Below are 21,682 nucleotides of genomic sequence, written 5' to 3'. Positions count from 1 at the left end.
TGTACAAATACACGAACATGAATAGAAATAAAATAAAATCGAGAAATTTCTAAAACTCGACGATATAGAAAAATGCGTTGCCTAGATTCTAGAGAGAAATTCATTAGCAATACAATCATCTTATTTTTTCTGCAATCGTTTTACCTTTTTTCAAAATGTGTTTTGACATGTTAGATACGTACACATCAGTAAGAAATAAAAATTCGTGCCGAGTTGCACGCGCCTAAATGCAGCGTTAAACCCTATTCTGGCACGCAACAGGAAACGCGAGCGATCCGGTTCGAACAATGCGGCTAAAAAAGCGTATGACATACAACAATACGGAACAGCCGCGACAGCCGGTGCGTATTGCATTTTACACACGCATTTGGGAGTGTCGGTCGATATTGCACGCGATGTGCGAGGTAACTTTCGTGAAATCGTACGTGAATCGTCCAACTGGATCGAAAACTTGCTTACACCGTTATTAAGTGCAACTAATTATACGAATTATTTTTATAATTCAACTTAATAAATATTTTTTCAAGATTATTCACTATAGGCTTATGGTATACATAAGTATATAAAGAAAGTAAACTTTATTTCTGCGAGAATCGAAACGTACATACGCACATTACTGTTTACACACTACTGTTTATACACTACTTTATAATACCGTTATGAGAAGAATTGAGAGGAATCTTCATTTCACGTACGCACATGTCTATAAATACTATTGGGGGCGATGTAAGTGATACCTACAAACTGGTTTTAAGTAATTACTAAGAGACGCAAAATTGTCTGCGAATCACGAATAACCGGTTTCCCTGAGAGCAGGCAACGCTTCGTACTTCGTGCTATGTTTGTACAAATCTGAAGGCGCAAAACATACTACAATGTGGATGAGATATGGATGTGATAGGAAATAAACATAAACAATTGCAAAATTTGAACGTAAAATCCGAGTCTTGATATTATCTACAATGGCTACGTTCAGCAGAGAAAACTAATCAGTTAGCGCTTAGTGTGATTCTTTAATATAATTGCTTCTTGTCTTTAGTTCTTCGGATCTAAGTGTAGGAATCAATTACTAAGCGCTAACTAATTAGTTTTTTTGCTAAACGCAGCAATTGCCATTATGTATATAATTGCTATTATTATATTATAATCAACTTTGTTCCATGCATGAATTAATACATATTTATATTATACATATTTATACAACCATATAGTCTCCAATTAGATATGCAACATGATTATTTTAAATAAATATGATAGCAAAAAAAATATGTATCATAAGATATGTAAGATTAGATAAATATTATTAATGCTTATTTACGTACATATATTATATCAATAAAATTGAAAAATATAGTAAAATTGCATTTTTTTCTTTACATTTATTTATATTATAAATAATGGAATTGATAAATGTACATACTTCGATAATAATAAATTTATTCATATTAAAAACCTAATCAACATACTTTGATTACTTTTCTTACACAATTGGGGTTTTGATATAAATAATAATGTACACTGTTAAATTCATAATATCAAATTATACCCAATTTGAATTATTTTTTCTCTATTATTTTCTATAAGTCATCATTGCTCCTTGTTAATATGTCATTAATTTAATTAAATAGTTAATATACAGTTAATTAAGTTATCTCAAGAAAATATATTAAACTTGATTCAAATTATTTAATGCTGAATGCATACATTAATGTATGTACACATTAATGTATGTAGTTTACATTAAAACAAAAATGAATTACATTTGGATACACATGGAAGTTAAAAATAACAAAATGTTAGACTCAAGAGATTGGGTTCTCATTGCTCTTTTGATATCTAACAGTGTACGAAGAATAGATGCAATGTCAGAAAAAAAGTCTCCAAAAATTGGAATGACCAGAAAATTGTGACAATAATGCTAAAAATATTAAGAAAATATTTTTTAAAAAAGCATTTTGAATTGTTATATCTGTACCAGAATATATTATTTTCAGACTGTTTGTATATAAGAAAGCACATCTTCTTTCAAATATCTCTTAGGCATACTTTCTTTCTCGGTTACATTCCAGGAGAATTCTATTATAGCTGTAGGAATTAATCGTAATTCTAGGAGTGTCTTTCCATGACATTCTTCTATTAATTTAATTCCATCTGGTGTTATCAGCAAAAAGGGCACTTTATCGTCAATTAAATTTTCAGCAACAAACTCGGTTACATTCTGGAACTTTTCGTGTACCGAGAAAGTACCTTGCAATATTATTCCGTCTGGAAATTTAATCCGAAGTACAGCAAATTTATATCTTCTAAGTACACGCTGCTCATCCTTCTCTCTCATAGCCTTTGTTCTTAACATTTGGTTTCTTTCTACAGCTTCCGTCCTAATAATAATAAATGTTTTCATTTATTTATATTATCTAGATATTCCGAAAGATTCTGCCATCTAATATATTACATGAACTTACCGCAGCTGTTGTTCTTTTTTTATTTCTTCTGGACTTATCGTAAAGAAGCTGGGTGGCAATTCATTTCTCACACGAGCTTGACTAGGCATTAATACTTGTAAATTCCTGTCTAACTCAATAGGAATGGGTTCAGCAGATCTTAATGCTTCATTTAACATCGTGAGATTTTCAATGTTACAATTATTAGGACTCCATACTAAAAAGTCTTCTTCGTTCTCATTATGCAATAACTTTTGCTGTTCAAAACCAGCTGCTTTTAAGAAATCCAATGTTCCTTCAATAGGCAAAACTTTTTCCTATAAAAATATAGGTCATTATATGTAAGCTATTTTAAAAATTAAAATTATTTTTAATAAATTATTAAAAAGAGACAATATTACTTGGAATATTTTGTTACACATTCTGATTTTCCAATATTTCTCAACGTTCGGATTATTAATAATATTGTCCAAATATTTGCCAAGTGTTTCTACACAACTTTCGATCTTCTCTTTTCCGGAATTGCAACTTTGAATAATTAGACATGCTGTTAGTCCTGCTTCTTCTCCCATTAATTGTTCATATAGAAATTCTCTTATTTTCTTTTTCCATTCGTCCCGCGACAATATTTCATCAGATAAATATGGACAACGGAAGAACACATCAGTAACTGCAAAAATAGATGGATCTACAATTTTCTTCTCTTTTAATGGTATATCTTCCGTCTGTTGTAAACTTTGCTGTGCTGCTTTTCTTTCTAAATCCAATTCACGTTTAACACGAGCTTGAATGGCAGCATATGATCTATAAATAATCATAATATTAATCAGATTGACACGATAAAAATTCTAATAATCTTGCTAAAATTAAATAATAATATGTAAACATGTGTATAATAATTAATTAAAAATAATCTTAAATATTACACACGTATTAAATCTTGGTTTGTCATTTTTCTTTGCTTCTAATCTTGCTAAGGCAGCTTGACCTGCTATTTTAGCTTCCTCTGTAGGCTCCGCCCTCCTCGTTGGTTCTTTAGGCTCTGTTGAAGAACATATAGTACTGGTAGACTCCGTTAATCTATATAAATTGAAAACGGTGCGATTAGATGTTATTAATTACTTTGTTATTGCTAAATTTATATCAATAATTGAAAGCTCGTTGCAACAGTAAGCTAATACACATTTTGTAAAAACCAAGTAATAAACTCTAAAATTAAAAATAAATTAAAAAATAAAAGCTATAAAGTATGTAGGATTTATATTAATAGAAAATACAAACGTGTTCCGAACCTCGGTTTTGATCTTTTGATCAAGTAATATAATACTTTTCATATTACTTTAATTTTAGAGCCCATTTACTCCGTTTTTACAAAATAAGTAAGTTAGCAGTTTACTGTTGTATCATGCCTTTCGATTTATATTATTATTATTTGCAATTACTTGTATCCTTTTCCCGCTTTCATAAATTTTGCATTTGTTTTCTTTTTTTGAAAAAAAGACTTGATTTTATCAGCCATGTTTGTTATAAAGTCCAATAGTAGTTAAATATCTAATATATTACTCAGTTGATGAATTACAATCTTCAGCAGCGCCTAAAAGATAAAATACTTGTTAATTGTTAATTTGTGTAAAAATTATCGCCATTAAATTACAATATTTTTATCATTTATATATTTATATAAACGCAATATTAGGATGACGAAAAGATACAGATGTTGATATCTTTTACACAATAATGATTTTTATAATTACGCGCAAAAGGGAAAAGCGTTCACGCGATCTTACCTGTTTTCATGAACTGCTCCGTAATTCTGGAGCCATAAATGTACCAAGCAACAAATATCAACGCCACGCTGCTTAGAAATGTCAACAGGAAGACTTTGAGCAGTTGTAACTGAAAATCGTCAAATGACAGCAACGCTATCAATTCGTGGAGGAATTCGCGGAGCTTCAACGACGTCTCGTCATCAATGATGACGATGTCGCCAAAATTAAAGGTTAGACCGAATGTCGACAGAAATGAAAACAGGTTGAGCACGTATTTATTGATCGCCTCCGACAAATAGTTCGTCCAAGGACACGAATCCTCACATGCGCTGCTCATCACATGAGGGAGAAAATCTTTTCCCTAGTATCGAAATTATCACTTGCACTCAAATCAATCTCGAGCTTATCAAAATTCTATCGCAGCTGATTGTAGATCGCGACAAAAAACAACTGTAGCACGATTCACAAAATATTAAATGATATGGCAAGCCATGCAAATTTCCAATCATCACACCGATCATGACACCGATAGGCCACAAAAGATTGCGATATGTCTTTCTTGATGAGTTTTGGAATGCGCGAAAATTGTGAGATCGATCGAAGAGAAAAGATTTCGAAGCCATGTTAGAGTTTATTACTTCGACTCTATTTCACATTTATTCTATATATTCCCAAATATTTAGGTCTAAAACAATATTCGTATTTTTGTGTGCGTATATTATACAATATATGACAATTAAGTTAGCGATTTATAAAAATATTTTGATATTTCAAAAATATTACTTATAAGGATTTTTCTATTATATTATTTTTATTGCAATATATAATATATACTGGGATGGAGCAAAAGTTATTCGTAGCACTACTTCGATATATATAATGTTTACGTGTTGGCAATTGTACCATTCTAGAGTAAAATTTAAACTTTAAGAATCTCTTATTTGAATTTCGATAAGAGGTAAGTACGATGATTTTTAACGGAATTTATATGAGCAATCAAAGTTAATGCTTCTTTTATTTTAATCCGCGATAACTCAATACAACAAAAAATCTTAGGAACATTAAAAGTCTTAAATTATTTCAAGGAAGTTATAATTCTGCAAACATTTATGACATTTGTAATTATTTTTATCACGTAACAGCAATAAATGAAGAATATTGTATGTCATTCCCAGTAATGTCAGTCATTATATTGTGTTTACTGAGTTGAGAAATTTTTAAATATACAAATATACAATTAAAATATATATTGCCTATAAAGCATAAAATGTGTACAATCTATAATATCTATATAAGACTATTATAATTATAATTAACATGTATATTTATAGTTTAAAAATAAAGAAACTAAATAAAATAAACTGCAGTAATATTTTATATCATAATTTATAATACGAGACCATATAACTATAATGAAAAAAAAAGAGTCAAGTAGATTAAATTAAGTCTATAAATTAACCTCTGGTTAAATTAATCAATGTTTAGTTATAGCTTAAGATTGTCGGCATTCCAAAACTCATCGAAATGAGTAACATCTGCAAATGTTCTTCATAATTGATGACTATATTACTTAAGTTACAGTATCGGATTCAAGATGGCGCTGGAAATCACTACCACAAAGTGCAACGGGTCCGCGAGCTTCTGTTCCATCTAGTCCTCGCTGAATAGTGACAGTGCTTTTGTGAGAGCGCTGTGAGTTCCATCTGCTTCCGTCTACCAATTGATTATCTGTAATGACTACACTGTATATATCTATACTGTGATTGAATTATCATAGGTCTCGTGCGTTATCGGAGTAGATTTGAACACGTGAGGGGAACCAACAATCATGGTTCAGCAATACCAATCGCCTGTGCGAGTTTACAAGCATCCTTTCGCTCTTGTCATGATGGTGTGTTTAATGCTATGTGGCCTTCAAACTTAACTGTCATATAATATTTATTGCATTTCGTGCTCCTATGTCCTTCACAGAACATATGTCATATCCCAGAAAATCCAATAAATGATTTCTCGCTGCGAATACCTATATTGAACTATACGGAAGCATCAACTATCTTTTAAATGTCCCTCTCTCTTTTTTCCTCCTCTCTCAATTTTTTTAAATTTCGATTGCATATAAATTTTTTGTCTTTGATATAAATCTTTTTGCTTATCAAGTATTCTACGAGTTATTTCAATTATAATATGATGCACTGAGCAAGTAAAAAGACATTTAAAAAATCTTATTCTCTTTTTTACAGGCATATGAGCGTAGGTTTCCAACATGTCCACAGATACCAGTTTTTATTGGATGTGAAGTTATGTTAGATGAGGAGAGCGAGGATGGTGCTGTTAGAACCACAGAAAGGCGATGTAAATTAAATGTTGAAGCACCATATATCTTAAAAAAGGTTTGTTTATATATATATGTGTATAAAAAAGTTACATTGTCATACATATTTATTCTATCTACTTAGTTTGATAGATCTAAAACATCTTTTATTTCCAATATTAGATTTCATAATTTTTTTTAGAAAATAATATAGTAGCTGTAAAAATATTTCTTAGAGAACTAAAATAATTTCTTATTGATATAAATCCTATATTCATTAATTAGTAATTTATTTCAGATAATTGGTGTGGATTTTGTATACTTTATTCAAAGGAATGTTTTAAATAGGCGCAATAATGTTTTAGAAATAGAAGCATACAATGAAAGCTTTGCCACTAGAGTAACTGTTATTGAAAAATGTAAATATTTTGTAAGTATTATATATTTATTATAAATTAATTAAATATTTATTATTAAAAAATATGTAATAATCATAATAAATTTAATTTATTGTATCTTTATAAATTTTTACTTTATATTAGAAATACTGTATCTAAAATATTTTCTAATTACATATAATAATTGTATTGTCTAATATCATTGTTTGCACACACATATTTTTAGATTCATCCTGAAAATCCAGACTGGACTTGCTTCGAGCAAACTGCAAGTTTAGATATTAAAAACTTTTTTGGTTTTGAAAACTCAATGGAAAAGTTAGCGATGAAGCAATATGCACAAAATATTGCTAAGGTAATATATAATAATAATATATAATATATAATAATTACTGTATCATATCTATTTTTAAAATAATAAGATATGATAGTTATAATAAAATAGAAATTAAAATTTTTTTATTTCATAAAATGTAATTACATATTTAATTATAGGGTAAAGAAATTATCGAATATTTCATAAATAAATTGAAAGAAGAAGGTATTACCTATGTTGCTCCTTGGGAAGATCCACAGAAAAGATCTTCTGAAGAAGAAAAGTAAGTATAGTGCATTAAATTAAATGTAATGCATTAGAGACTCTTTGTACATTTTAATTGCATAAATTTCACGTTGCTTGTAAGGGAACATCATGATGGACGAGCACTTCAGACATCAAGAGCACATATACACACTCACACGTATACAAGTGATTGTTTCTGTAAAATAATATTTAAAACCTTAATTGTAACGTCTTACAATTTTAATTTCCAGCCTTAAACATTTAACACATTTTACCTAAATTCATACTAACAATTTATATTGAACAATATTTTCGGTCTGCAATGGTTACTTTTTTTATATAGGAAAAATGTGGACGAAAATAGTGAGTTATATAGCGAAAAAGAATTATGTAATACCGACAATAAACTGCCTAGCAACAGAGGTATATTACCTTTTTGATACATATTATTTTGCTATAATAGTTACACGTAATGAGTAGTTCATTTTATGTTTGTTTTCTTTAATTATAGAAATGCAACTGTCGTCGGATTATATAGAGAGATACTTAGGAAAACTAGATATGCTTCAGGAAAGCAAATTAGTGCAACTTAGACATAGCATTGAAGAATTAAGGGGTAGTTCCGTACCAGGTTATGCAACGCTTCTACGGTTCTTAAGGGCCACGGAATTCTCTGTTGAAAAGGCTAGAGAAATGTTAACACAATCCTTACATTGGAGAAAGAAGCATCAGATCGATAAACTTCTAGATGAATATGAAATGCCACAAGTGATTAAAGATTACTTTCCTGGTGGCTGGCATCACTTTGATAAAGGTAATCGATCTATAATAAACTTGCTGCAAATGTCATGCTATCCTAAGTTACGGTATGAAGAATAATGAGTCAGTATATAAAAGAATATCTGACGTATCACATCTTCTATTTATATATTCTTTGATATAGACGGACGACCTTTATATATCTTAAGGCTGGGTCAAATGGATGTTAAAGGTCTACTTAAATCTATTGGGGAAGATGAATTATTATTATTAGTAAGTTAAAATGTTTTAAAATTGAAAATTTTTCGAAGTGATTTAATAATATCTTATTTTTCTATAGGCTTTACATATCTGTGAAGAAGGACTGCACTTGATGGAAGAAGCTACTACTGTTTGGGATCATCCGGTCTCTCAATGGACATTATTAATAGATTTAGAAGGTTTAAATATGCGACATTTATGGAGACCTGGAATAAAAGTATGATTATTTTAGATAACATAAATGAAATAAAAATTTTAAATAAAATAAATATTTATAACTATAATTCCTTGATATACCGATATAAATTGTTGTATTGTTAACTCTAATAATTTTATATTTGTTTAATTTTTGCTTCAGGCATTATTGAGAATAATAGAAATAGTTGAAGCAAATTATCCAGAAACAATGGGAAGGGTTCTAATCATGCGTGCTCCCAGATGTTTCCCTATTTTGTGGACACTTATCAGCACTTTTATAAGTAAGAATTTTTTAAATTAACTTAATTTAATTATATAATGTAACGTTTTTCTAATCATGTCATCAAAATTACAGATGAAAATACTAGGAAAAAGTTTATTTTTTATTGTGGTACAGACTACCAAGAACAAGGACCCGGTGGTCTTAGTGAATACATTAATCAAGAATTTATTCCTGATTTCCTCGGTGGTTCCTCAGAGGTAAGACAATAATATTAATAATATTAAATGTTGCAAATATCGCACTTATTAACATGAATATTTAATATATAATTACGAATAGTTATGAATGTCTTTATATTAATATAAAAAACATTTAACAGATTTTATGTAATATGTATATTTATTTCTATATATTATTAATAACTTATTTTGATCATATTTTCTTAAAAAGTATACAATGTATTATTTTATAATATATCATTAAAGGATTTATGATATATCATTAAAGGATTATAATAATTTTTTTAATGAGTTTTTGATATATTTTATGTAATAGTTTATGAAATTTCTAATTATCTTTTTCCTTTGGAAAAAAAACAATAGTTCCGTTTTTTATATTCATTTACGTTGGAGTAATATATTTTTTGTATACGTGTTGAATACTAGGAAATGAATATATGCGAAGTCTATAATATGGTACCTCGAAGATTTTACATTTTCGACGCAACTGTGAACAGCGTAAGAAAACGATACAAAAATTATGTTAAATATGTTGTAGAAATTTTTTCTGCAGCTAACTGGCTTTAGTGAAGAAATATGTGACGTTTTTATAGTTATTAAAAAATGCACATTGTGTATATCATTATATATTAGAAATATCAAAGAAATTGATCAGAAAATTGTTGTGTAATATCATCAGTTGCTAGATACATAGGCATTGTCCGTGTGTCATGTTCGTATGTTTTTATCTGTAATCATCCACGTTTGAGAGAAAACAATTTTATGTAAATCATCTATGTCGTCATAATTTTGTTATTCATATATATATAAAATACAGGAATTTTATAGTGTACATTGAAACATTTATCTGTGTATTATCAAATATATAGTTTTGAGATATGATCAAAATCATGTACTTATACATATAATGCACGCAAGTTTAAGCACTAATTCGGAAATATAGATTAACACTGCGTGCACAAAAAGTGAAGTAATTTTGCGTATTCTTGCTAGTTAAATTTCAGAGTATTTTACACAAACTAAGCTCAAAGCTATCAATGAAATCTATCAATGAAACATAAAATTAAATTACATACAATTCGTTAGTCAATGAAACATAAATTAAATTACTTACAATTCATTAGTCAATGAATAATTCACGAAAGCTATTAAATATCTGAAATTTAATTAGCTATTAATCTTCATAAAATCTTAAATTTTAAATATCTTTAAGATTATATAAGCAATCTAAACAAATACAATTAAATATATGTCTAAAATTATTCTCTTTTTATCAGACATACGTAATGGAAGGTGGAGTAGTACCGAAAAACTTATACAGAATGGATTTGGAGGGTACCACCGGCGAACATGAGCATAGTCTATATCACTCTATTAGCTTGAGCCGTGGTCAAACTCATCATGTATTCATAGAATCGGATGATCCGGGTGCTGTCCTGACGTGGGATTTCGATGTAATGCGTCATAATATAATATTTACAGTGCTTCACAAATCTCGAAACAGTGAAAATGGTGCTATTTCAGGTATATTTTAATATTAACAGTAATAGGAACAGTGTTATGATGAAACAAACATAACATTTTTTAATTAAAATTAACAATACAATATGTACAGTTTACAAGCAATAATTATTTTATAGAACTTCCAGAGCTCGCAATAGGGGGTGATCATGAAATCGTTGCTGCAAAAGAATTGAAAGATAATTATATTAAAGTCGAACATAGCATAATTTGTCATGATGGTGAAAGCATCCAAGTATGTATTCATGTATTGCATTATATTTTTGATATTGTATTTAGTGTATTTTATATATTTGATAAAGTCAATATTTTTAATATTTTTATATCCACACTTCGCTCATTTGTTACAATAACCATATGAACTTACAATAACTATTTAACTCAAAACTGTTATTTTTTTAACTTTACTTACAGAAAAGAATGGAAACTTAAAAAAAGAATATACTTCAAAAGAACTTTTATTCTTTTACAATCGTTATATTTAAATTACACTTAAAAATCAACGTCACAAAATTTTAACAATTTGGAAATAAATATTAAAATTAATTTTCTGGAAAATTTTGTTTTTGAGTCATTGTTGAGTTGTATAGTAGCAAATAAGCGACATATCAGTTGCAAATTGAACAAGGCACACAAATATATTTTTAATATAATAATTAATTCTTTTGTGTATTGAACTGTAATTTATTATTATATTAAACTGATTTAAATTGTATAAATTGTATAAATATGATTTAAATTGTAATTTATTGTTTCTTCTGTGTTAAAGAATTTAAATAAATATATTTATAATAATATAAAATTAAATATACTATATTATTTTCTCATAACTTATCTATTTTTACGAATAATTGTATACGATTATTTTGTATATATTTATAATTATAATTACATAATTATTGCTTATATGAAATTATTAATTCTTTTTATATTATAGGGTACTCATATCATGCAGGATACAGGTACTTATGTATTACAATGGCAAAATCAAGAAGACCAAGTCGAATTTCTTCCATCCATTAGCTCTCATAAGGCTCAACTTACGTACTTTTATGAAACATTACCAGCTGCACATTACAGGTACTTATTACATATAAGGTGTATATTTTTATTTTTACGTAGAATAATATTATAATGGTACTTTTTTTGGCTTCCTTTAGAGGTTCAATGATGAGTTTACAGTCAGCCATAAGCGGAAAGTCAGAGGCTAGTTCATCTTTATCCAGATGAAAAGCAATGAATACAAATGTTGAATTGCAGGAGACATGAAAAACAAATTTCAATCGTAATATTTTAGTAATATGTGTTGTATAAACACGAATCTCATTTATGTTTAACGAAGCTAAAATACAATTCATATTTTAGTCTGATATTTTAATTTTGTTGACACGGTAAAGCTTCTCTCTTTATTCATAAACAATTCAATATTGTTTCAAATCTTAAGCCTAAAATACTCATTTCCAACTAACTACATAACCGATGTTATCATGTTATATATATATAGTTGTTAAGCAATAATACAGTATATAATAATGTTGTCTAATATATTTAAACTTTATTTTTTCATATAAAAATAAATTAGATGAAATTTAATACTCAGAATAGAATCATATGTACATTTTAGAGATTATATTGTAATATAAACAGTAGAAAACTCACTGCAAGAGCATATTATAGTTTCAAGCTCCAAAGTGGACGATAATCCAAATTGTGCAAATGAATTGTGATTTAATATTAATTTATATACATATATTTACATAAAGAACACGGGTAACAAAAATGTTCTTCCCTCATAAACTTACATTTTACTAAAATTTTGTCTTAAAGAAAAATGCATAAGCATTAAGCTAATTTTTATAGCATTATAGTAATTTTATATATTGTAGTGAAATCCCATTACATTCCACTGTTGAGAGATAGAACACATTATGCTATATTTATATCATTTTTTACATACTTTCACAAAACATATTATGCAAGAAGATTAATAATCATGTAATAACAAATTCTCTAATTTGATAATTGATAAGAAGAATTATAGTTTAGAATATGTTAATTTATTATTGATATCTTGTTCAAATTAAACATCAGCAGTAACTATAGTTTCAAATAAAGCTACTCAAAAATTAATAAGAACATAATATATTTAATAATTTATTATGTGCCAAAATAAATGTAAAAAACTAATAAAAAATATTTTCAGTACAATAAAACAAATTTTATCATAAATGAAAGTGGAAGAAAACTAGTTTTGAGATAACAATATAATTGTATACAGAATATAATTTATTTATTAAATATATGAATGTTTTGGCAGTAATATAATATTTTAATAAATCTGTTATTGTTCATTTTCTGGTAGTCTACAAACAAGAGTCCTTAATTTTAGATGTAACGGTATAAATTATCTAATAAGTTAACGTAATGATATGTAAATTAATAACGATTAATTAATTCTAAAATGCAGAATACTCGAAATATATAAATTATAAATAATTATAGTCAATTACAATGCATAATATAGAAATAATGTTAAGAATGCTCATACTTTCGATGGCAAATATTATACGGAAATATAAGCTGAAAAAGCTTTCGTGTAAGAAATTATCTTTAATCATCAAAAGACATAATTTGTGAGAACACAAATTCTATTATCAATTCATTATATCAATAAATAGAAACATCTTTCTATGTGTCTTCTTAACAAATTATGTCTTGATTGTTGATTACAACTAATAGTTCAAGTGAGAAAACATATTTTTCAAATGCAGATTTTTAGAATGAACACAGATGTGTTTTTACTAGGATATATATAGCGAAATGAAATTATATGGCCGGCCAATAATTGTTAAATAGTTAAAGATATCACGTTTATCGTTTATCACTGTAAGATATAATTAGTTATTTTAAAATGTAGTATAACTAGTATACGTAAAACGTGTAATAGATTACTACGTGAAGAAATAAGATGTAAACTGTATGAATATACAACTTATTGTTTTAATAATAGACAGGAAAAATTGATAGAATTTATTACTATTCCATAGTGCAATTTGTGTCTTCTTTACGACTAGAAACTATGTAGCAACTCAGAAACATTGTCTCAAAGTAAGAGAAAAATTATGTATGTCACTAATTTGAAATGTCACATAATGTAGCGACGTAGCTAGTAGTACTGTTATTTCTATTGTCATCACATACAACGTTGAAGGCAATAAAGTTCAAACAGATTTATTCAAGGATTATAATTGAATAAAAAACCCGCTTTCAAATTTTAATATTTTATAAGCAGTAATAAATGTGATACATACTAGGGAATTTTCCTGAATCAGGATAAAGAAAGTAACAATAAATATAGTTTAACAATTTCTTTGTAGTTTTTTTATAACACTTCTATAATTCATATAGAGTCTATAATTCTATGGAGAGTATATATACTTCGCAATCGTACATTTACGCGTTCATTGTATACAGAGTAATATATGTGTGAAATTGTTCGACATTACTAGACTAGGATATACATATACACATGTAGTATATATTCCCAAAAGCATACACATGTAGTATACATTTCCCAGAGCTATATATATATCCTTACATATATCATGCAGGAACTCTTATATTTTTCAATCCATCTTAAGAAGAGATAAAATATAAAATTATTGCATATTAAAAGTTATTAAATACGTAAAAAATTCGCTCTTCGTATAAAAACAAAGAGACGAAGTACAAAAATTGTACAAAAATCGTATTTCTATTTACCCGCGTGCATACAGCGTTACGTCTTTTTGCAACGTGACTATTTGTTTAAAAAGATTAAAAATGTAATACAGTAAGTATATATATATATATATTTTTTTGTAAATCAGAAAATCTTAATATTTAAATTTTTTTTCAACATATTCATATTTAATATGACCTATTGAATGAATAAATGATCTATTTGAGATATAAACAATGTGTATACATAATAATATATTATTATAATAAATTATACTTTTTTTTCATTCTTATAAAAAAATAAAAAAAATTACAAATATATTATCTTCATCACTTTTTATAAGATATACTCATCATGTTTCTTAATAAACACTATATTGAATAAAAGATAATGCAGAACAATCTTACAAACAAATTTATAATAAACAAATTTATAATGATAAATTAATAATTCAAATAATGTAATATTATATATGTAAATATCTGGGAGATGGTTTGGAATGTTTTCTCCATTTTTTAATCTTCGATTTTAGACATTATAAAAAAGATTACTGTGATTACTATATCACAATGATTTTAAAAATGATATAAGAAGTATATCAAAATAATTAATAATTATACTTGAATTGTATTATACAAAGACTTATAACAAAATATTATATTTTAAAGAGAATAATTCATATAAAATAATATTTGTAAATGGAAGCTTTTTTGAAATTTTGTAATATCTTTTCTCGCAAATATCAATTCTGTTTTCACTGGACTTAGAATATATCAAATGGAGTATATAAAAAATTGATATTGTGGCTATTATGTATATCTTTGACTATAAAATTATAAAATTATTATATGTATATTTAAATTTCATGACTAAAATATTAAGAAAGATGTATGTAATACAAATTCTTGGCAGGACTCTTTTGGTGAAAGAATATCCATATAATTATAGTCAAAGATATATATAACTTAATGCAACATTATTATACTTTGGCATTTCTCTTTTTAAACTTCTTCATAAAAATGCTAATAATATCAAACAAGATTGGGAAATAACAAGTTACTTGTAACGCCATTACCATCATTTTTTTAATAACGAATTTGTAATGACGTTACGTTTTTCATTAATAACAATAATAAATAATGTAATTACTATCGTTACTTTGTACAATACATATGTATTGATATAAGCAAATTTTTAAAAAAGGGAATATTATAATATATTTGACTATTAATCATATAATCATAATCACTATATTTTTTGTTAAACCGGTTAATCAGTGGACGTTATTCTAAGAAAAAGATCATTAAAATGTGAAAATTGACTCCCTACTTTTGAGATAACGATAACAGTAACAAATTACTTTTTCCAATAAGTAACGAGCAACGGTAACGAATTACTTTTCTGAACGAGTAACGGTAACAATTAAGTTGTTGCTAGAAATTATCTTTTAAAAAAAAAACATTAAATACACGCGCACTCCTCAAAAAATAAGTGTTATATAAATATTTTTCAAAAATAAAACCAAATGGTATGTATAATTCAAGTAATAGTAACTTTAATTTTTTGCTAAAAAATAACGATATCACAAAATTGCATCAATTAAAATTTTTGCACATATATTATCTAACGCAATGGTTCAATGAGTAATGCTTAACAATAACGAGTTAAATTTTCAAGTAACTTTCCCAATCCTGATATCAAGCATAACATCTGTTTGTCTCGGCCTCAAAAAAAACCTTAACTTTTTCAGTTCCATGCTTTAACATTGTCTTATATATTCTGAACTATAATTTCTACATATTAATTAATAGATAGAGGTCGCTAATACATACTGTAATATTTGGCAGAAAAATACATCGGATAGGCAAATCTCCTCAAAGTATAATATGAAATAAATATCTGACAATATATAAAAATCTCTTTTGGCATTTTTAAGTACTGGTAACACCTTTACGAGCTACTAAAAGATTTAATACTGGATGCTTTCTTATATAAGAAACTGCTTTCTTGTGAGTTACCATTGTAAAATCATATCCATTACATTGTAATATCTTGTCATGCATTCTGAGACCACTTTTTGCCGCCGGTGATCCGTCATGTACTTCTGTTACATATATTCCCTAGAAAAGAGAGATTCATATCTATAAGCTTTTTTATGTTATCTTCATATAGTATATTTTATATAATTTATATAATTTATATAATAATTTTATATAATTTATATAATAACGCTATATTTTCTGCACGCGCGCACACACACACACACAAAATATGATCTTACATTATCTGTATAACCCTGTGGACTTTTTGTAAAATCCTGATCAATACCCCCACCGATTTTAAATCCACATTTCATTACTTCTTCGCCGTTTTCATTAATTTCTGTTTCTTTGTGTAATGTAATTGGTATCTATAACAAATCAATAAATGTACACATAAATATATAATGCAATATATATGTATATATACATAATACATAATTATAAATATATAAAAAGGGTAATAATTCGAATTGATCTTCGTGATAATGTATATTACAAGATAGTATGTACATAAATATAAATTAATAACAAAGTCACAAACCTTTTGATATTCAACATGTGCGGTTACCTTCAGTAAATAAGTAAAATAAATCAAAACAAAGTTATATAGATATTTAAACAATTAATTATAAAACTATCAATATTGTAAGTATATGTCAAACCACAATTTTTAACACTCTGCAAACAGTTTCAAGAAAATTAATTTTTAATTTTTGCATCAATATTTGAATGTCTACATTTTATTTCGTTTTGATTATTTGACTTAAGATTGACACTAAAGATTACCATATTAAAGATTAAAATCTGTGACTTTATTAATTTATATTTAATAACTTGTAATACATATTTATTAGCATTAATATGAAAAACCAACTCATAATCAACTCATCGGCCCTTATTTATTATCCTTCATTTATCCATTTATTAATCTTAAAAGTCTAGAAATCAATTTTTAATTTTTCAAAAAGGATCTATTATTGCAATACTTATATATACGTTCTTTTTAAGTACAGTTTTCCAAAGGAACATCCTTATATCAAAACTATAATACTTAATCTACTTTTTAAATATAATACAACTCAAACTTCAGTTAAAAATTTCCGTCATTGTTATAACACAGCCCTTTACTATCTCGCACATCTATTAATATTATATTATATTATATTAAAATATTATATGTATTATATAAAAAAAATTCTGAACATTATTGTGAGATAGAAATAAGACAACCCACTATAGTTTCCTAACAGTAAAGGGCGTGTATCGTGAACAACTATGTGATAAAATTTAGACAAAATCAGTATCCCTACACTTAGGCACTCCATCGCAGTACCCGGCTGATGTTGAAAAGCCATTTTCGCGCACATAATCAAGTGACTCGGGCTCTGCCACGCGCTCTTTGCTTTTTAATAAATTCCCTCCCTGACACTCAAGTTCAACTGACTGATGACGCACGACTAATCACGACTAATAACCAATCCACGGCCCGTTTCTCGACAATATGTACTGCGCAATGTGCGATTCAAATAAAGAGAAATTTCCCCGCTAACAAACGTCGGAACAGCAAGACTTCTTGTCAATCTCGGATCGCGAACAGATGATCGCTCAAAGCAGATCTACATCGAACAGAACTCAACGTCTTGACAGCCATGCGTAAAGTGCAAGAATGATCATGCGCATGCAATCACTGCAATCGATGCGTTCCAAAATCCATCCAGTGGTCTGTTTTCTGTTCCTGCACTAGACTAGCATTCTCTTTCTCACTTTCAACAAACATATACCTATCTCCTTTCAAGTTCCAAAAGTGTATACTAGTTCAGCTACAGAAAACAGACCTCGGAAGGAAGTGTTTGATTAGGTTGCCGCGAGTGTACGTAATTTTTATGTAATTATATATTTGTTGAATAAAAGTATTTTATGAAAATGAAAGAAAATACAATGTCTTTTCAATCATCTAACAAATCCATTCCATGTTCAACCTAGCATATATATGTTTTTTCAATACGATGTGAAATAAACACTTTTAGGTTATAATGCTATATATTGTATTTTATATATTTTTTTCTTTAAATAATAATTCTAATAAGCTTAAGACAAATTTTGTAATATAAAACAACAATCGTTTACGTATAAAGTATTAATAAAGTATTTGAAGTAATGAAAAAAAGAATAAATATCTTTTATTAAAAAGAAATATTTAATTTTTTCATTACCCAGTAGAAAAAGAGAGAGAGAGAGCATTAAAATATTTTATAATAAAATTTAATTTATTAAGAATCTTTTTTGACTAAAGCAAAAAGTTAAGCATAAATTAGTCTGAAAGAAAAGAGAAAAATAAAAGAATGATATTATGTTCAATAGGAACAGGCAGTGGTGAGGAAAGCACTGCCAGATTTTACAATTACCTATAAAGATGCTGAAGCATAATTTCTTAAAGACATCATGGTGTAAATTGCGCATGCGATATATACACAAGAATGCTTCTCTGTCAGAGGCATCTAAAAATAAAGAGTGTGCAACTACAAAGATACGTAACATCGGCATACTGGCACATATTGATGCTGGTTAGTATTATTCTGATTGATTACTCTAGCAATATTACTTTATTAATTATAGTGAATTAAACGTACTTGATTTATTTTGATATATTTAGATACAAATAACTATATTTTTCTTCAGGAAAAACGACCACAACTGAAAGGATGTTATACTATTCGGGTCTCATCAGAAACATGGGAGAAGTTCATCATGGCAACACAGTGACCGATTATATGGAGCAGGAACGTCAGCGTGGAATAACAATCACTTCAGCTGCAGTCACGTTCAATTGGAAAGATTATCGTTTCAATTTAATAGACACCCCTGGTCATATTGACTTTACTATGGAAGTCGAGCAGACTTTACATATATTAGATGGTGCAATTGTAATTCTAGATGGATCTGCTGGTGTGGAAGCCCAGACATTAACAGTTTCCAGACAAGCAGACAGGTATAATATACCTCGGATAATTTATGTTAACAAAATGGACAGGGCAGACGCTGATTTTAATATGAGTTTACAGTCTATTGAATCCAAATTAAACGTAGAAACACTACCTGTTCAAATCCCTGTAGAGAAAGCAGGAGTTTTAGAAGGTATTATAGATATAATAACTATGGAAAAGTTAATATTCGATAAGAAAAATCAAGGTATGCATTTAATAAAAACAAAAATAACTGAAAGTGAAGATGCAAGACTATGGAATATTGCCAGTGAGCAGCGACAACTATTGACCGATAAGCTGTCAGGCTTAGACGACAAATTGGCAGATATTATTATAGAACAAGAGTCTCTGGATAACATACAGCCACAAATGTTGGTCGATTCTTTACGTAGAGTCACTATAGGTAGGAAAGGTGTGCCTATAATGTTAGGAAGTTCCTATAAGAATATTGGAGTACAGCCTTTAATGGACAGCGTCATTCTCTATTTACCGTCGCCTATGAATGTATATCAATTGAATCCATATCGATGCTTTGAAAATAATTTAGCAGCCAGAGTCTTCAAGATTGTTCATGACAAGCAAAGGGGACCAATCACTTTTTTCAGGATCTATTCTGGCAATATGAAAAAGGGTCAAAAACTCTATAATGTAACGCGTGGTCAAATCGAACAGTGTACTCGTTTATACATTGCTTGCGCCGACAATTACGAGGAGGTAACTGAAGTGAGTTACGGTAATATCGCGGCTGTAAGTGGACTAAAGAGTACTATCACAGGCGATCTAGTAACGACAAGCCAATCCATAGCCAATCATGCTAAACAGATTATGCTGAAGGAGGATCCGAAGCAGCTAGGCTATGTGAACAACTTCTTTGCATCTGGAGTAAACTTGCTCGATCCAGTTTTCTTCTGTTCTATAGAACCGCCCTCCCTTTCGACACAATCTGCCCTGGAGACTGCTCTTCAGGAATTACAGAGAGAGGATCCTAGTCTGCATGTGAAGAACGATCCAGAGACAGAACAGATTGTTCTCGGAGGGATGGGAGAGTTGCACATAGATATCATTAAGCAAAGAATCAGGACAGAATATAATATTGATGTGGATCTGGGTCCCTTGCAAATCGCTTATAAGGAAACGATTCAAGATGCTGTTAAAGATACGCTATCTATGGAGCACAAGATGGGCCATACGATCCATAAAGTTACTATCATTATGTCTTTAATACCTAATTATGAGGGAAAAGAAAAATTGCTTTTTGACAAGTCTTCAGATAATGCTTCGAATATCGCTCATATTCATCCACGAGTAATGAGCGCAATTAAAAACGGTGTAAACGCTGCATTGCTACATGGTGTGAAATTAAGTTGTCCAGTGATTAATGTTGGCGTCAAACTCCACTGGCTAGAAGTAGCACGCGGTACCTCAGATACCATTATTTCTGCCGCTACCTCACAATGCATTCGAAAGGTCGGTATATATGATCTCCAAATAAATTCTATTAGTTACAATAATATTATTTGATGTTCATGATTTTATATATATATATTAGGTGTAGTAAAAAGAAATCCATTATTTTTCCAATAGATGTCTACGCGTGATACAGATTACTAAAGCCATCTATTGGAAAAATAATGGATTTTTTTTTACTATACCTAATATAATCATTGCGTACTATATTATTATAAAAAAGAGAGCACATTATTATATTGCATTTAAATAAATACAGAGATTTTATATTTTTTAATTTGCAGACAAACTAATTTTTTTTTATATTTAATAGGATGTTTAATAATAATTTTTTCATATGTGCACAGTTATTACAAGATGGAAATAGCATGTTATTAGAACCCATAATGCAACTGGAAATCGTTACACCAGAGGAATATTCATCGAGTATTAATGCTGATCTTACTCGTAGACGAGCAATAATACAAGAAATTGATATGCGTGGCAATAATAAAGTAAATAAATTATATAATTATTTTATTATTGTTTAACAAAATGTGACTAAATTTGTATCTCATTTCATAGGTGATTAGAACTCTTGCGCCATTATCGGAATTATTGGGATATTCAACAACATTGAGAATCATCACATCAGGCAATGCAACATTTTCATTGGAATTTAATCACTATCAACTAATGACCTCTATCGACGAAGAACAAGCTATCGAAAAAATTAAAGGATTTTAAAATGAATACTACTTCTATTAAATAGTAGAAGCAATAAACAAAGAGATAATATTACTGAAA

The 21,682-nt window shown here is 28.2% G+C and overlaps 4 protein-coding genes across 5 annotated transcripts; 2 read left to right on the top strand and 2 right to left on the bottom strand.

Moving 5' to 3' along the window:
- Window positions 1-559: 559 nt before the first annotated feature.
- Gint3 (GDI interacting protein 3) lies at window positions 560-4,771 on the bottom strand. Its single transcript, XM_011068010.2, has 6 exons — window positions 4,229-4,771; window positions 3,884-4,035; window positions 3,372-3,521; window positions 2,843-3,245; window positions 2,463-2,758; window positions 560-2,378 (listed from the first exon to the last, which is right to left on the bottom strand). The coding sequence occupies exons 2-6, from the start codon at window positions 3,958-3,960 to the stop codon at window positions 1,991-1,993; spliced, it is 1,314 nt and encodes a 437-aa protein (XP_011066312.2). The 5' UTR covers window positions 3,961-4,035; window positions 4,229-4,771; the 3' UTR covers window positions 560-1,990.
- Window positions 4,772-5,788: 1,017 nt separating this feature from the next.
- retm (real-time) lies at window positions 5,789-13,916 on the top strand. 2 transcript variants are annotated; one of them, XM_087404818.1, is made up of 17 exons: window positions 5,789-5,902; window positions 5,988-6,101; window positions 6,451-6,600; window positions 6,820-6,951; window positions 7,146-7,274; window positions 7,415-7,518; window positions 7,825-7,904; window positions 7,993-8,295; window positions 8,425-8,513; window positions 8,581-8,718; window positions 8,860-8,980; window positions 9,055-9,179; window positions 9,588-9,659; window positions 10,439-10,685; window positions 10,802-10,917; window positions 11,620-11,762; window positions 11,843-13,916. In XM_087404818.1, exons 2-17 carry the CDS (start codon window positions 6,039-6,041, stop codon window positions 11,910-11,912), a joined length of 2,082 nt encoding a protein of 693 aa, XP_087260944.1. In that variant the 5' UTR covers window positions 5,789-5,902; window positions 5,988-6,038; the 3' UTR covers window positions 11,913-13,916. The 2 variants fall into 2 exon arrangements, with proteins under 2 accessions (XP_087260944.1, XP_087260945.1); XM_087404819.1 differs by lacking the exon at window positions 9,588-9,659 and having other exon boundaries at window positions 5,835-6,101.
- Window positions 13,917-14,035: 119 nt separating this feature from the next.
- On the bottom strand, window positions 14,036-18,131 carry LOC105153244 (tax1-binding protein 3 homolog). Its single transcript, XM_011067975.2, has 3 exons — window positions 17,756-18,131; window positions 16,685-16,813; window positions 14,036-16,523 (listed from the first exon to the last, which is right to left on the bottom strand). The coding sequence occupies exons 1-3, from the start codon at window positions 17,810-17,812 to the stop codon at window positions 16,335-16,337; spliced, it is 375 nt and encodes a 124-aa protein (XP_011066277.1). The 5' UTR covers window positions 17,813-18,131; the 3' UTR covers window positions 14,036-16,334.
- A 12-nt stretch (window positions 18,132-18,143) lies between these two features.
- On the top strand, window positions 18,144-21,682 carry mRRF2 (mitochondrial ribosome recycling factor 2). Its single transcript, XM_011067985.2, has 5 exons — window positions 18,144-18,315; window positions 18,807-19,009; window positions 19,125-20,896; window positions 21,244-21,390; window positions 21,461-21,682. Exons 2-5 carry the CDS (start codon window positions 18,859-18,861, stop codon window positions 21,620-21,622), a joined length of 2,232 nt encoding a protein of 743 aa, XP_011066287.2. The 5' UTR covers window positions 18,144-18,315; window positions 18,807-18,858; the 3' UTR covers window positions 21,623-21,682.

Source organism: Acromyrmex echinatior, chromosome 3, assembly GCF_024713525.1.
Source record: "Acromyrmex echinatior isolate Ae372 chromosome 3, ASM2471352v2, whole genome shotgun sequence".
NCBI lineage: Eukaryota > Metazoa > Arthropoda > Insecta > Hymenoptera > Formicidae > Acromyrmex > Acromyrmex echinatior.
Note: the sequence above shows the minus strand (reverse complement) of the source record. Positions and strands in the feature narration are given on the sequence as shown.